The 17,725-nt window shown below is 44.2% G+C and overlaps 1 protein-coding gene across 1 annotated transcript; it reads right to left on the bottom strand.

Moving 5' to 3' along the window:
• Positions 1 to 10,412: 10,412 nt before the first annotated feature.
• MLNR (motilin receptor) lies at positions 10,413 to 13,223 on the bottom strand. The gene is made up of 2 exons (XM_035110626.2): positions 12,458 to 13,223; positions 10,413 to 10,696 (listed from the first exon to the last, which is right to left on the bottom strand). The coding sequence occupies exons 1-2, from the start codon at positions 13,221 to 13,223 to the stop codon at positions 10,413 to 10,415; spliced, it is 1,050 nt and encodes a 349-aa protein (XP_034966517.2).
• Between the last annotated feature and the right edge of the window lie 4,502 nt (positions 13,224 to 17,725).

The following is a 17,725-nucleotide window of genomic DNA, read 5'->3' as shown; positions in this document are numbered from 1 at the left end:
GAAGGGCTTTGCGAAGGAATTCTCAAAGTTTGAAAGGGAATTACTGAAAAATAATGAGAAACTTATCAAAAATGTACAAACTATTGTTGGAATGGGAGACGAAAGATGAATAAGTTAAAGCTGTAATGATACACTGGGCAAAAGAGATAGGTTATACTATTCCGCCTGAATCATGGGGAAAGCTGTGGAAAGAGAATCTAAAGCTCACGGCCTATAGTTCACGAAAAGAAAATTTTATGAAAATGATGTACCGATGGTATTTCACTCCAGCAAAGCTGGCTAAGATATATAAAAATTTGGATTAGATATGTATATAAAAAAGGAAAAATGTTATTTTGAAAATTGAAAAAGAAAATATTTAAAAAAAACTTCAGCCAGGCCTTTGGCTGACCAACATCCTATATCCCTTGGAGGTAGGGGGTTATTGTTTTGTTCTACTTTTGTTTTTCTTACACATTTTGTGTTTTAATATTGTATTTTTATGCTGTTACCTGTCCAGAGATCTTCTGACAAAGGGCAGAATACACCTTTAATTCTCTGTTGTGCAATAGTTCAGTGTGTCTGTTAACCAGAAGCCTGGTGGTTCCCAGGACAGGATCCCTGTATTGCAAGGGGTTGGACTAGAGGACCCTGGGGGGTCCCTTCCAACTCTCCAAACTCTCAAAGAACTGTGCAACTGACTTAAGTGCATAATGTACTTAGACTAGGGTCTGTGTGATCACAAACAAGGGTTTCTGTAGCAGAATGGAAAATACAGGTAGATTGTGACTGTATTGTGATGCTTTTTATTTAGCAGAACCTCAGGGGGAGAGGCGAGAGACAAAGCACAAAGCATGGCAACTCCAAGGGGTTGGTGGGAATCCTTTAGTCCAACAAACAAATTCTCCTTTTAAAATTCAAACCCCAGTTCAAGACTGACTGTGCTACATACAACATTCTGCCTATTTATTCACATTATTTATTTCCTTCTTGAATTTTTATACATCTTACAGTGTGCGTGAATTAGATTGGTCCTGGTTGTTTGATGCTATCCTGCCAGCTACAGCAATGGCTTACCTCTCCATTTTAGGGAATCCACTTTTGCCATTTTCAGAATGTTATACAGTACTGTGTTCTTTAAAAAGACGTATATCAGAAGAACCTCTGAGTTGTATCCAGAATAAACTTATGCAAAGTTACTGCTTCTTTCCCCTGTAGTTCCCATGAACCCCCAAAATCTGCAGTTGCAAGAGGGGCACCAAAGCAGCGCTTAAGGATGGGGAAGAATCCAGCCGTTGGTGGGGGGCGTTACAACAGCCGCCCCGGGGGGGGGGGCAGCAGAACAGACCCGAGTCCTCTGGCCACGGGGGGGGGGGAGAGCCAAAGGGGGCCCAAAGCCAACATCTTGAGTGTCTTGTCCATGGTCTCTCCGGGGGGGGGGGCGATGCTGATCGGCCAAGGGAGCCAAGACAGCCCTCCCTCCCCCGGCCGAGGAGGCGCCCCTGGAAGAACGGGATGCCTCAGAAAGCGCCGCCGCCCGCCGCCTCGGACAGGGTCTCCGTCCCTCTGCGCTTGCCGGGCCTCCCCGGGAGGGTGGCGCCCTCGGCCCCCTCTCGCCCGGCCTGCGCCACGTCCCTCCAGCTCACCTTCCGCCGGGGGCGAGGGAAGAAGCGCCGCCGCCGCCGCCGCCAGGGGGGACCAAGGGGCGGAGAGAGCCGAGTCCTCCCGGAGCCGGCCAGGCCCCGCCCGACCACGCATGCTCGGACGGAGGAGGCGGGCCCAGCGAGGGAGGGCGGGGGCAGAGGGAGGCGGGGCTAAGGGCTTTCCAACGCCACCACCGGCTCCCGAGCGCCTCTCGGAAGCACATTGGGAATCCGTTTCTTCCGCTTAAAGAATTCTGGGCGCTGCTGCTGGGAATTGAGGGGTACACTACAATGCCCATAATTCGTTGAGACAAAGAATGTGCTCCCAATGTGCTTTAAGAATACGTACAGTGTTTATGCAGTCTATTCACACAGTTCCCTTTTCACACACCTCCTTTACTGTCCTAAAAAAAATAAAATTATCCCCATAACTAGACTATCTTTTCTCCTTCTAGAATGAAAAATCATATTAAAACCCTTGGGGAGCAGGGATGGAAACATATAAAATCATTTTTTGAAAAGAAATGTCGCCCTAATTCTATTCAAGCAACCAGAGCGGAAGCAGGCTCTTGAAGTGAACATCACTATATCATCATAAAGGTAAAGGGACCCCTGACCACTAGGTCCAGTTGCGGACGACTCTGGGGTTGCGGCGCTCAATCTCGCTTTACTGGCCGAGGGAGCCAGCGTACAGCTTCTGGGTCATGTGGCCAGCATGACTAAGCCGCTTCTGGCGAACCAGATCAGCACAACGAAACGTCATTTATCTTCCCGCTGGAGCGGTACCTATTTATCTACTTGCACTTCGTGCTTTCTAACTGCTAGGTTGGCAGGAGCTGGGACCAAGCTACGGGAGCTCACCCCGTTGCAGGGATTTGAACTGCCGACCTTCTGATCAGCAAGCTCTAGGCTGGGCTCTGTGGTTTAACCCACAGCGCCACCTGCATCCCTGTATATCATCATAGTGCGATGCAGAAAGCGACTGTCAACCTGCCATGATTTATTGACACCCCCCCCCATGTTTCCTCACCATTCTTAACTTGCATTTGGAAGTTTCTGATCAGAACCAGAAGTGTGCAGCTCTACAAAGCGCTCTCTCTCTCTTATAAATCTCTAAGGTGGAAGGAGGAGACCTGTCCTTCCCTGTTTGTTCTCCCAAGCACTGCTGAATGTGTGGTGCCCTAAGAGGCACAATTCATTTTCAGGACTCCTATACTGTACTGTACAGTATCTAATAAAGGTTCATAAATGTACCAAGCGAACACGTACAGTACATAGGTGTATGGGCCACATGTGTGAAGCAGCACAGGAAGACAGTCCTGAAACCATTTTAACTCCCAAACTGACCAAATGCTTCTCTACAAGGAGGGAGGGGTGAGGGAACCTTCCCATTGTCTCAGGAATTAAGTACTATAATTACTGTACCATCTCAAAGGAATGGACAGACTACCAGGAAAGGCAATCAGATAAGGCATTATCAGATAACCTGGCAGAAAGGAAAAACAACGTTGTTCAAATTTCTGATGTAGACCGCCTTTTCTGTGATGTAGGTCTTGGGCTACACCCCTTCTGTGGTGTATGTATGATGTATGGAGGGGTGGTCTTGAGCTCCAGGGCAGGGAATTTCAAAATGTCTATATAAGGGCAGGCACACCTTTGTTCTGGGTCCTCCTCTTTTCTCCTGCCTGTGAAGGGAGCACCCTGTTGCAACAGTTCAATAAAGATCAGGCTTACTAGCTGCTTTGCTTCTCAGTTTTCTCTGGTTGGCCTCTGTTATTTTCTCCTACCGATGGAAAACCTATAAAGGACTCTATAAGGGCTCTTGTGTACCCCATAAGGGAATACAGTAAGGGCAGATTTTGTTTACAACAGAGCTTTTTCGGCTAAAGAGTGAAGTACAAGTGGAGTACTCTGCTACAGTATTTGAACTAGAAAGATGGGTTGGGTGCATACCAGATTTTAAGAATTTGTTGTGCTCCATTTGGAAATCTTTTCATTGGACAGGATGCTACCTTTTAGCCAACTGCAGTTTTAAACTGTAGCATGTACCAGAAAGCCAACTTTATTTCCCCACTCCTCCTGATAAATAAGAATACACTTCATATAAGGAGTAGCAAGTGAATTGTTCAGCTAAATGAAAAATCACTTGTGAGTTTCAATCCTTTCCCCATTATTTTGACCAGTTACAATAGCAGTCCAGCTGGCAGGAAACTAAAAAAAAACCACACAGACACACACACACACAACCTGCCATACAAACTAGCATATTTGTTGTATGAAGCAACGTGTACACAGGATCAGTGATGAAAAGAGTGTAATTTTTAGCAGAGCAGCTAGATAACATGGGTTGCTGGCTTCCTTGGGGTTTCTATTTGCAGAAAACATTAGGCATGGCTTTCTTATGCCAAACAGCTTTTCTTCTAACAAAGAATGGCTGATGTAGGATGGAGCACACACCTTATAATGGTCCTGTAAAGAATAATTATCAAGAGCGATAAACCGTGTCCTCCCTCAAAGAGGGCACGTGTTGCGGTGAGACCTGGCAACCAAACCCTTGTGTTGTGGGTGGGTACAATTGGATAGCCTGAACACCCGATTGGTAGGTCCCTTGTTGCTGGGTTTAATCTGACCAATGGGACGCTAGCCAAATGGATCAAGGGACCTATATATGCCAATGCACGTGACCCTGAGCTTTCTCTCTTGGTCAGTGCATCGGAACACCCACCCACCTCTCCCTATATTTAGGGCTTGCGCGCTTGACCTTGCTGTGTGTCATCTGTCGTTGGGGCAGGGGCATGGCAGGAATTTTCTCCCACTTGGCTGATCGGCTGGTGCCATTTGGGTTTCACTTGCCACGTAGCAAATCGTCACAACTTGTAAGGTTGCAGATAGGCTCTGGTTCAGGTGATAGAGATGGGGGAATGCTCTCGCCATCCCTATGTGATGAGGTATTCCGTTTAAGGAATCCAGGGACTCAATGGTTTGGTCAACCCTGCGAGGGGTTGTGCCCATGCGTGAGTCCAGGGGAACATCTGGGTGGTGGACATAGCATGTCCTTGGCTTTCTGCCATTCCAGGTGTTCACCCTTGGCTGACCTACGACAGAGCTCTGGGTCGGCGCTACCTGCAACAGTGCAGGGAGCTAGTCAAACCAGAGCCTATGCAACCACTCACTTGCTGTAATCAATAAAGTTGCCTAAATTCTGCCAAAAACCAAACCAAAAATTTGAATCTTGTGTGAATTTATTTAAGGGGGGGGGTTTAATGGTCTGAACATGCAAAAGAAATGCAGATGTTCTAGATCTGTCCTTGACTGCATCTGATGGTTAAACAAGCAGAAGGCAGCTTGCATACCCAACCTTTCTGCAGAGGGTCCTCAGAATGGCAATGCAATGGGGAAATCATCTAAAATTGGGTGGAGGGATCTTGCATATGATCAATATGACCCCAAACCCCAAGACTGCAGCTCTATGCAACACAGTCCATGCCATCCTCTGGGGTGGAAGAGAAAGCAGGGCTTTTTTCACAGGGAATTCACAGGAACTTAGTTCCGACACCTCTCAGGTGGGTGCCACTGCCATTCTAAGAGAGGAATTCTGACACCTGTTGGTTTTTTTAGAAAAACAGCAATTACATATATATCCCAACTTAAGGCTGCATATATCTCCCCCTTCACATGTTATCCTCACAAAAACCCTGTGAGGTAGTTTAGGCTAAGAGTCAGTGACTGGTAAAGGGTGACCCAGCGGGCTTCATTGCTGAGTGGGGTCTTGAACCCTGGTCTCCCAAGTGGTATTTTGATACTCTAACCTTGAGCTTGTATGGAGGTTCTAGCAGGGGAGCGCAGCTATCGTATACCGTTGACTGAAGAATGGAACACTCCTTCTATCTGGGATGGTCGTCCTCTTCCACCGAGCGCGCAGCTTTGGGAGGGACGCACATGGAGCGGTGAGAGAGGAAGGGGACATCCGCCTAGCCAGCCAGATCAGCCGAATCAACCCTGGGGATCAATGGGGTGACAGATGTCACAGCCAGATCGCCCTCACATCTGATACTCTAACCACTATACAACACTGCCTTAGTTTCTCAAGACGCTTTCCATTTGAGCAGCCATTAGATACCACCCTGGCCTTGAGGGCTGAGCTTATGGCTGGGCTAGAGAGATTCATTTTAGTAATGTTTATGGAGAACCCTGCCATAGATATTTCCAGACGGCAAAACAAATACTGTACAAATATTCGGATTCTCTGCCTGTTTATCAGATAGGTTTTACAGTGCTCCAGTTCACCTCAGTCATAGCGAAAGCTTCTATATTTTGATCCATGCCATCAGGCTACTCCTTCAAGCAGTAGCTCTTCTAAATAAGACAAGAGTTGTTTTTGTGTGTGTAACTTTGCTGGGTACAAACTTTAAGGCGTTTCCCCCGATCAGAAGAAGCTTGTGAACTAGTGGGATAGCAACCTTCAAAATTTTCATATCTCCCACAAATGATAAATTCATTGTTGTGGGTTTTAGAATATACAGTGTTCTAAAATCAGTATCGGTTGTATCGGCAGGGCAAATCTGGTTATCCAGGATTTCCGTCACAACAATTCAGTTTTTGCAAAGTTCAATTATGCTTTATTTACAAACTGGCTATAGGCCATTACAGTTCAAACATACAATACATAACATGATAATCCATATCTTACAAAGTGATACAATGGGTAAATGTTGGGTCAACATAATTAGTTATCAGAGCACTTAGGGTAGAAACTCTCAGAAGATTTCAATGAAAGCAGCATGAAATTTAGATTACATATATATCCTGTAATGCATCTTAACAAAAAGTCATTCTTTTCAAAATCCAACCAATTTCCCTTAGCCAACAAGAGCTGGGAGATAACTACTGACTGACGTGATTCGGTAGCTTTTGTAAAGTGGCTATGCATATCTAACACTTTTTATATTGCTCTTAAAGGAGGACTTTTTGTGCCAAACTATATCATAATTTGTCAGATCTTTGTACGCTCAAAACTTCCCAATTCAATGTCTCTATATGATGGCGTTAGGCAATCTTGTTTCAAATCCCATATGTACAATTTTTTTCAATCAAAAAACCATTCTTGGTACATAGTCAAGAATATCATTAGAGATTTGAAAGAGGGGGGGAAATTTGACAAACCAGTATTTCCACTGTAACTAGCCTGCCAAGTGTTCATGTTTTCCTAAGTGGCTCTGTCCTCTTATATTGTCTCAAACACTGAATATTTGAGAGCACTGCCAAATGTTTATTGCATGATGTAGTAGTAAGAAGCAAAAAAAAAAAAACCACACACACAAAAAACCCACTCACAGCTGATAATAGTTTTTCACTTTGTTCTAGCGTGTCCAAGGAAAATAGTCCGCATCCATTTGCACCTCAGTCACAGAAACACAGTCCTCTTAAGATTTTCAGTAACATCTAAACATTCTTCTTTCAGGTAAGTAATTGTGTCCTCTGCAAACGACTTTGAAACATCACTGACCATTAGCCCTTTACAGATGTTTTCCATGAATTTCTGGATTGAACTTGACATTTCTCAATCAGGCACAAAGTCAGTGAAAGGGTGCTGTAGGCCCCTTTTAGCTAAATAGCAGCAAAGTAGCTTGGCATCTTTATTTATTTGTTTATTTTACAGATAAAAGAAGAAGAAATTGCATTGTGAACAAACAAGCAGCAGTCGTAAAATAAGTCACAAGCAAAAAGATATAAACAATTGTTCTCTAAATTGTTTCTAATAAGCGAATGTTTTCTTGTCGTGTTATACTTAACAAAAATGCTTCATTTTTAAATGAATAAATTATCAAGTTGCCTTCCTTCCTTCCTTCCTTCACTCATACAATATTAGTCAATATTAGTCAACTTTGAGAGCTGAGTCCAACTTACTGGTGCTTAGGGTAGACTTATTGATATCAGTAGACTTAAGTTAGATATGCCAATTAATTTTAATGGGTCTACTCTAAGTATAACTTAAGTGGACTACATCTAGTCTCCTTGATGAGTAAGTGTCCATCCCCACAACATATTGCTATACAGTACCAGTAGCTATTAACTGACATATTGTCAATTTGACATCTCCTGGTAAAAACCAGATCCTTAAAATTTCCAAATAACGTTGTTAATGGCTCATCATTTATATTTCCCAATATATCATTATTTTAAGAGCGTGACCAACATATGTGCCAATATGTTTTAGCTAAAATGGTGGCAAATAGCTTGGCAATTTAAAAGGGCAATTGACCTGTATGATCAGAGGGATATGGTGGTGTCTTGTGCAAAAATACCGTGTCAGCTTTCTCCTTTCGTAATATTTGACCTATCCTCCTTCTTTTAGTTAGGTTGCCAAGTTATTTTATGTTTGTACTGATAGCATTTCCCATTTCAAAAGGTGACAAGATTTGCCCCCATGCCATTTATGCCAAGAAGAACCATCATGCATTATGTTACTATGGATTATTGCCTATGTGTTTGTTTTACAATTAAGCCTTCATCAAATATAGCACAAAAACAGTCAAGCTCCATGCAGGAGGATTATTACCAATTACTCACATTTTGAGTGAAATGAATCTGCTCCCAATCTACCAGGCTTCCCAGCTCATTCCCAATCATTCTGTGTTATGGACAGCAAGGAAAATTGATGAAAGCAACTTGCCTAGTTAAACTGTGTTTCATTTAAAGTCACCATAGCTCTTAAAAGGGAGCGGTGTTAGAATATTATTATTATTATTAATTTTTATGGTTTCACACCCTTGAGTTTGCATTTATTCAGCTGCAGTCATCTGCCCCTGTTCTTGCGGGCAACATAGGCAATAACTAAACTTCACAACTCTGCTTTAAGTGTGTCTCAAATAAGAAGCCATATAAGATATGACAAGGGAGCTAAGTCATTGAGTTGAAGGTTCAGCAGCTGCTAAACCTTCATTTTCATATTTTTTATATCTTACCTTTTGTCCAGCACGTAATTCCAACCCTACAATTCTGTGATTCCATGTGATTCTCAGTTGGCCAGCCATTCGAGCACTGACAAAGTACTGGCCATGCTCTAGGACAGATAAACTTTTACCATTTTCTTGCCTGGAATCTAACACTTCACTAACATCTCAGAGCATTCCCATGATCAGATGGAACTACAAGTAATGTTGGTTTACAAATCTAAACATTTAGTGGCAAAATTGTGGAAACAGATTTACAATTAGTGTGTCTGAAACTCTTTAATTTCTGCAGGCTGTGTCTTTTTTTTAAAAAAAGCTGTGACAATGTGAAAACCAATTAAAATGGTCCTGATTCATTTCGATATCAACTAACAAAACCTGGAAGCATTAGCTCTGCAACTGTTCCAACAAAATAATTGTCTGGTGCAAGGCCTATTTTACTATATGAATCAGTACAGCAACTTATTGCAACACAATATTATGCTAAGATGATGGAGTGATCCAGATAGTAAATTAGACAGTTTAGCTACCTTACGAGACAGGCAATCTGTCCATTTCACCCAATGTTGTCTCACATACAACTGGCAGTCTCAAGGTAGAGGTTGTTCATCTCACTTGCTCATTGAGTTCCTTCTTAACTGGGGATGCCAGACCTAAGAGCTGAGGCCTTCTGCATGCAAAGCACATGCCGTAATATTGAACTATGGCCTTTTTCAACAATGCGACTTGGTAAACAGGCCTTGAGGAACCTCAAGTATACACACACCATTTCTGCATTCTCCCATTCCCACCCCACACCCGACATCTTAAATTTGAATAAATCACAGCTTGCCATTTGAACTGACCAGAGAAATTATGGTTTGCCCTTGCTTTACAAACTAGGATCAGTTCGTGGTTTCTAATCCTGGTTTGCAGGGCAAAACACAAAGTATAGTTTGCTGGTAAATTGGGGGGGGCATTTGTGGCATTGTTCTTGCACCCACAGTCATGGTCTGGGTTTTGCCTGCATCATCCTACAGATAAATTCGAACTTTGTGATGACTCGAAAGCCAGAGCCGACCCAAGACATTTTGGTGCCTGAGGCAAACCACAAAATGGCATCCTCCCACCAGGGAGCTAAGAAGGGGTGAGTGAAGATCTACATTGGGAACAAGGATGGGGAGGTGGGATCAAATCAACCTTACCTGATGGATGGCGTGGGAATCAAAGGCCGCTGTGGGAGAAAAGGGGCCTGCTCTGAATCATGCGGGGATGGGTGGGGGTGCAGAGCCCTGGAGACCTCAGAGAGCAGCCCTTGCCATTTCCTCGCTGGAGTGGGAGGAAATCAACAGCAGAGAAGAGGTGGCATGAGGGCGGTGCTGAGGAGGTGGGAGCAGCTGCAGGCAACACATTCCTTGGAGGCTGGATCTGCTGCCCCTGTGGATCCTGCCATCTGAGGCAGTCATCTCACCTTGCCTCATGGGTGGGCCGGCCCTGTGGAAAGCTAACCATGAGCTACCCTTAATTTCACAAATCTGCTTTAAAGTATATCGATGAGAGCAATGCAAATGAACTCCCCACAGATCCATTTTTTAAAACCAGGGTTCAGCAAACCTTTTCAACAGGGGCCGGTTCACTGTCCTGCAGACTTTGTGGGGGGGGCGGACTATTTTTTGGGGGGAGGGGAATGAACAAATTCCTATGTCCCACAAATAACCCAGAGATGCATTTTAAATAAAAGGACACGTTCTACTGATGTAAAAACACACTGGTTCACGGACTGTTGGCAAGCTGGATTTAGAAGGCGATTGGGCCAGATCCGGCCCCCGGGCCTTAGTTTGCCTACCCATGTTTTAAACTACCCACTCGTCTCTGGGTAGCTCACAGTTTCTCTAGTGATCGTAGAAGCCCTTTCTGCAGACTTGGGAGACACTAGTAGCTTATAAAGTGCTGCCCTGTATTTCTTCGAGATGAGGTTGTAAAGGATTGGGTTGATACTTGCACTCAAGTAGAAGAGCTGCAATGCAAAAATATTGAAATACTGGGAGAAATGCATCATCCTGGTATCCTTTGAGTTGATGTATATTATCCTCCCGACGTGGAAGGGCAGCCAGCATACTACAAAAGCCAGGACCACCACAACTGCAAGAGGAGGGGGGGGGGGGAAGGAAGAAAGAATTACTCTCTGCCCTGCCACAGCTGACTCTAGCCCTAATGGGCTTGCTCAAAGTAGTTGAGAATTACACTTGTTTCCAAATATTTGGATTGCTCTTTGGCATGCAGAATACAGTTGCTGAACAGGACTGGAATCATCCAGCAGGCAGGAAAGCACAATTTTTGCAATCAGAACAGGACTAATTTGCTTGGGAAGTTACTTGCTACTGGTGCCTGCAATATAATTGATATCAGCAGTATGTAAGCAAATTACAAATTACAGAGAGAGAGAGAGTTGGAGGCAAAGCAATTAAGTTGTCGCATTGACATAAGCACTTCTGTTTGCACAACTAAAGTTCCCCTTCCTCTTTTCTTCCAAGGGGGGGATTGGGAGAACCCCCATAATAGATCTGGGAGGTGACTGGGGGAGTGGAGGGAGGGGAAATTCAATTGCAGGAATCCTTGTGGGATTGAGTACAGCCCATAAACTGTAAATAGGTGTGCAGGTACCTTTGGAGATGGGTGCTTTGGTCTCCCCACTATTATTTATGGGTTTTTATTTATTTATTGGATTTATATTTCTATCCTTCCTCCTGAAACATTTGGCTGGTATCATGAAAAGAGATGACTTTTTAAATAGGATGGAAATTAGTCAATAGTTAAAGGACTTGAAGGTGATTCTGCAAAAAACAAACAAACCACCAGACAGTGTCAGATGGCTAATAGTTGTCTGCTTCTGGACATACTCCACTTCCCCCAGCTGAGGCTTCAAAGAGAGACAATTCAATGCAATGGAATTTAGCCCATGAAGCAGGCAGGCAACACTTTAGTTTTAGAGGTTGTTTGCTGTTGGTAAGAAGCTGGGGAGCCAGGGAGCAGAGCTGTAGCAAGGTGATCTTGCGCCCCTGTAGAACCATCCAGATTGCGCCCCCTAGCTCTTTTTTTCCGCCTCACCTCCAACCCCTCCTCCACCCATTCAATTCACCCTCTATTTTCTTATGAGGCAATAATCAATATTTGTATTTATGGACATATTTTAAAGCCGATTTTGGGGGGGAAACCAATCCATCACCTGTGCCCCTGGCCACCCTATAGCTATGGCCCCACCAGGAAGTGGGGTCAAGTACATGCTTCAGAGGAACTGATGCAGCTTGAGAGACAGGTATCATCTGCTTGCCTGCTCTCTGTATTCAACTTTTATTCTTGTGATCAGTTACTACCAATCAGACCCCCAATCAAACCACACCAGTTTTCTCTGATTTGTAAGATAAATGTCCCTGGAACTCGCTTCCACTTGAGATAGAGAGGATGCCTGGCAAAAACTTTTAGTGTTCCACGGGACATTAATTCAATGCATGGGGGGGTCCTTCTGGGAATCTCTTTGGTGTTTTCAGCAAAAGGCTTTTTCTTCAGGGCTGTGCGTGAGTCTTTATTTTCTAGGAACTTCAGCGCAACACTTTGAGCCATGCAACAGCTTCTTGCTACACACTCATTCACACACTCATCCAATACATGCAGGATTGGCTGGTGACTGTGGCAGGGTGCCCCGAGATGCTCTAGGCACTCTTTTGGGTGGAGGCATCCTTGTCCATTTACTTTTGGGGTCCATAAAGAATCAGGATAGCTCTATTGCATGGTGATTCTATGAGGACAGGGGAAATTCCATGGAGACTTGGACATGGAGGCACTAAGACAATTGTTCTCCCCACACCTTCCAGGCTGCATAATGCCCCCCCTCCCAATACTCACCCAACATGCGCACTGTTTGCTGGTGGTTCCGATATGATGCCCCGCCAAGATGTGTCCTGTTGACCCGCAGGAGCTCCCTGACAATCAAACTGTAGAGGATGTAGAGGCAAAGGAAGGGCAGCACAAAGTAGCTGGTGGTGACCCAGAGCATGGTACCCAGCAGCCCTGTCTGTTGGGCATGTGCCGTGGGGCCACACTCATACCTGGCATCAATGTCGCTGGAGACGTTGCCAACCCGCCGGACTCCCACGAGGAACAAAAAAGGCGCAGCAGTGAGCAGCGCCACAGCCCAGAGTCCCACTAGCAGAGCTTTGACACGCCGTTGGGTCACCAGGACTTTGGCCCGCAGTGGGAAACAAATGGCGATGTAGCGCTCGGCCGTCAGGGCCGTCAGATGCAGGATGGAGCAGTAGGCACATGCCTCGCCAGACCAGTGCCACACGTGGCACAGCAGTGTACCTAGCGCCCATGACTGCGCGTGCCACAGGCGGTACAGGTCCAGGGGCAGTCCAAGTAGCAGCAGCAGCAGGTCAGAGACAGCCAAGCTGGCTAAGTAGAGGCTTGTGGTATTGCGCAGCTCCCGGGAGCAGCCTGTCACAACCATGGTCAAGACATTGCCTGTTACGCCAAGAACCAGCAGCGCCAAACACACGGCTGTCACTGGGATGAGAGTGTACATGGGCAGCAGTGGGCACAGGTACTTGTTGCATGGCTCTGTATTCTGTTCTTGGTGTCCGGCAGGACTGCTGATGTTGGCTGAGACCATGTTGCAGGCAGCTCTCGGTTTGCCACTCTACAGAGCATCCGGAGGAAATGCAAGCATGGCAGAACGTGGGCTTGCTCGGATGGTGTCAGCACTCCATCCTTTTCTTGGTCTGGTTTCTGACTGATGCTTTTCTCCACGCTCTGCAAAATCTCAGGAGCAGCCCAGCTTTTCCTTGGGTAGGGAGATAAAGCGTCTGCGCTCCAAGCGTAGATTGATAGATACTCATAGCCGCTCAAACAAACTCCTCCCAAATCAGCAGCAAATGGAAAATCATTGCTTTTTCACCTGTTCTTTATTCTTTCCTGTCTTAGCGACAGGTGGGGCTATTGAGAAGCTGTTAGAAATCCCTCTTAAAGCCACTGAGATGCAGAGGAAATAAAAACCATGTGCAATATAAGTACCCAAAACAAAAAAACAAAAGAAATCTTGTCATACATTTAGGGCTAACAGAATTATTACAGCATGTCTTAGTTAGCTAGAGTCCACTGCATCAGATGTATATTGCTTTTTGTGGCAGTACTCATTGGTATTGTGAGAAGTTGGGGTTAGACTAAATGGGGTTTTGGGCTCTCCTCCAAATCTGTGGTTTTATAGCTGTAAGATTTGAGCCTGAGGAAAAAGGGGACTGCCAAATTAGTCAAACCACATAATCATAGAATTGGGACCACAAGTGTCATGTACTGTAGTACAATTCCCTGCAATACAGGAATCTCAGCTAAAGCATAAATGGCCAATGGCCATCCAACCTCTGCTTAAAAACCTCCAAGGAAGGTTTTTAAGGTTTCTTTGTTAAATAAGTGTTCCTAGCCAAGTCTATTAAGTAGCTGCCGTATGTACAATTGGAAGGTGAACTGTAGGCAGCATGTCTTCACATTTGTCCATGCGTGGCTGGAAGTGATGTCATAAAGGTGTGTGTCTATAAAATGAAACACAAGGCAGCCATTCTTGGGGAAGGGGATGGAAAGACAGAAGGACCTGATTTGCTTCCTGAGATCATTCAAAGCTGTGTAACGTGATGGAGTTCAATCTCGGGGTGGATAGGAAGCAAATGACCTGAAATAAGACCTGTGACAAAGAAGCCTTGAAAACTTGCTGCAGAACCGAGTTCTAGAAATAGTACAAGATGACTGGAATAGATTGTCAGAGCATCTTATGTCATGTGACAAAGACGCATGAGAGCAGGAACAGCAAAGCAGGCTAGAATCCCAACTGTCATAACTATAACTGTCATCTGTCATTCTAGGCTTAACTGCCAGTTCCAGGCTGCGTGACTTAACTGAACAGTCATGTTCATCTTTGCCTCAGAGTGTGTGCCAGTATACAGCTGAGCCTGTGTTCTGTAACTGTTTACTATTTTATGAATAACTTTATTTTAAACTTAATAAAAGCTTTATTTCATTCAAGAACTCTGCTTAAATAATTACCACTGCGCGTCACCTTATTCAAAAAGGACACCTGTCAGCCTTCAGGTGTCAGATGGAGACATGGCTGAAGATAACTTGCTATTAAAGACAATTCTATCAAGTACACACTTTCTGAAACAATGTGATAACTGAAACACAGCCATCCTTTGAAGTTAGCACTTATCCAACCCATGTTTACAAAAAACAACAACAACCATATACCAGGGGAAAGAGTGCATAAAAATGAATATATTGGTGAAATGACATACAAAAATTCATGAGAAGAAATTGCTTGCAAAAATGTGTACATTAGTCAAAACTACACCTAAAAATGTATTTATTAGGAAAAGTTTATTAGGAGGCGTTTGCATTAAAATGCTGAAGTTTCATGAGGATTTTTTAAAAATTGTAAATCACTGTAAGCAATGTGGAGAACTGAAATTAGGAACAGAAAACACAGAGATTGAGAAAACTGCAACTGTCAGTTTGCAACCCTCAATCCAAACCTTCGAAAACTTGGTTTAAGAAGTCTTTGCATAGGTTCCTCTCCTCCCCTCCCCTCCATTTAAACTCAATGGTACATTCTCTTGATGTAAATTAGTCAGTTTCCCAACCTGATGCTCTCCAGCTGTTTTGGACTACAAGTCTCATCATCCCCAGACAGCATGGTTATTACAGTCCAAAGCAGCTGGAGGGTACCAGGCTGGGTAAGGCTGGTCACTGGACCTGTTAAGTCTGAAAAGATCCAGACCAGGCAGTGCCAGCCTTGGCTACTCAATTTCTCCACACATAAAACCTGAGTCATGTGAGAAACAGAGAGGATGTGGATATCAGCCCTATGTTACCGGTAGTTAATTAAAAAGCTAGTGGTGAGGGATGGGGTGGAATGGACAAATGCCATTGTTGATTGAATTACTTTTGTTTGTGCATTTCAGTATCAACATCCCTCAGCAGTGAGACAAAAGATAAGGATGTATCACTCTTGAAACTTCTCTGCAAATTGACCTTTCTCAGGAGCAGAGAGTTGCCTCTAATTTCTGTGAGATTTCGCAGGCTGTTGTTTATTGATATTTAGGGGCAAATGAAGGTTTTAATTGTGGCGACTATTCTGTCAGGCACACGTTTTTAGACCTGCTTGCCAAACAGCTTGCAGCCAGTCAGAAGATCACACCAAGCAAACAAGGGTACACACCACACATTCATGTAGAGTCAAAATCCATTGGGTTTGATGGCAGCTGGGATTGCTAAAGTCACTTTCCACAGACTCCTGCCCCCTTTTTTGTTTGTTTTGCCACACATAAATTGCAAGCTAACTGTACTTGTGTAATCTCACGGGGCAACATTAGTGAGAGTTTTGTAATTTTTGATGTTAATTTTAGAAGAGGCCTTCAGAAAACAGAGCAGTGAAGGAGGGTTTCCAGAAAGTAGGAAGTAGAGCTTTAGGTTTTGCAGAATTTGCTGATCCTTCCCATCACTATTCTCTGCAACTCCACCTTTAATCTCAGCTTTTAAAGCATTTTCTTTCAACATGTGTCAGACATAGGAGGTATCCTATGACCACTAAAGAATTTCTCTTGTTTCTGAAAATGTAATTTGAAAAAATCGAATTCTTTTATTATTTACTGGAAATGATATGATTATCTCATGAAGCTGGCTTCCTAGACAGATTTGTGTTGATTAGTTGAGGTGAAATATCTCAAATACTTGGTGTAGCTATTGATGTTGTTTTAATTTGCTTTGTGTCTTAATATCATTACAATAAAATAATGGGAAAATAATATTCAAAACAGCCTGTTGAAAGGAAACTGTAATCAAATCATACATATTAACTCTTCCATTGTCTCCTGAGGCAGATGGATGCCAACCACCTACCACCTAACAAATTAAGACATGTGTTTTATTGTGTACAGCAAGTCCATATTAAATTGTTATAATTTTGATAAAGCATAGTTGTTTCTGCTTCACCAGAAAGGAGCTGGATGCATCTGACAAAGTTCTCTCACAGACCTCCCTAACTGCTCCCAGGTTAGAGGGCTTAAGAGTCTTTTCTTACTCCTATGCTTTCTGAGTCTTGCTTTATTTTCAGTCCTGGGTCTAATTCAGTCTCCAGTTCTAATAACAGGCATGAAGGAACTTCTTGCTGGGAAGTCAAGCAGGGGAGGCAACTGGGGCAAAAATCAAGGGGAAAGGGATTGGGAAGGATAGGGAAGGCAAGTGTGTGAGGGAATGGGCAGGCAAATGAGGAAAACAAAGGACTTTATTGTGCAAGCCAGCAAAATAGGCACAGAGGCATGGGCGTAGGCAGGGGGGCAGGAGGGGGCAGCTGCCCCCCTAGAAGCAAAAGAATTAATGTATTTTACAGACCATAACCAGCACTTTTCCCCTCCAAAAACTGAAGTGGAAAGGGCTTTGCTTTAGCAAGAGCACCTAAGTCTCCGCTTGCTGGGGGGGGGGGACACAGCAGTAACAAAAACACATCAAATAAATAAAGCAAAGTGGCTACCAGTAGTTAAGCAGTTAAGACAATGGAGCATATATCCCCAGGCAAGATTCGATAGCTGACCATTTCACCCTATTGTTCTTAAGTGGGAGTTGTTAATGAGCATTCAGGAGCATTAAGAGTTCTATTGGCGATTTAATGAGGGTGCAGACTCAGAGGATTCAATTTGACTAAGGTGGCTCTGCAAGGCTAAAAAGAAGTGAATAAGAAAGGGGGGGGCTGTAGCTTTGACAGACACAGTGATGTTTATAAAAAGCATTGGTGTTCCAGTCTGCCCCTCCTCCTGCATCTGTATACTGTAAATCAGGGGTGGCCACCTCCCAAGAGACTCTGATCTACTCAGAGTTTAAAACTGGGGGTGATCTACCCCCTTTTGGGGGGTTCAGGTCAAAGCTGTTGAGTTTTTTTAAAAGGAAGGGAAGCCCTGTTTTTTGGGGTTTAGGTCAAACTTGTTGAGCTTCTTTTAGGAGGGAGGGAGGCCCATTTTTGTTTAGGGCTTCAGGTCATAGTTCAACTTTTTTGAGGGAGGAGGAAAATTTTGGGTGAGCTTTTTTTAGGGGTGCCAGTGACCTACCAGTGATCTACCACAGACATCCAGT

Source organism: Zootoca vivipara, chromosome 3 (genome assembly GCF_963506605.1).
Source record: "Zootoca vivipara chromosome 3, rZooViv1.1, whole genome shotgun sequence".
Lineage (NCBI taxonomy): Eukaryota > Metazoa > Chordata > Lepidosauria > Squamata > Lacertidae > Zootoca > Zootoca vivipara.
Note: the sequence above shows the minus strand (reverse complement) of the source record. Positions and strands in the feature narration are given on the sequence as shown.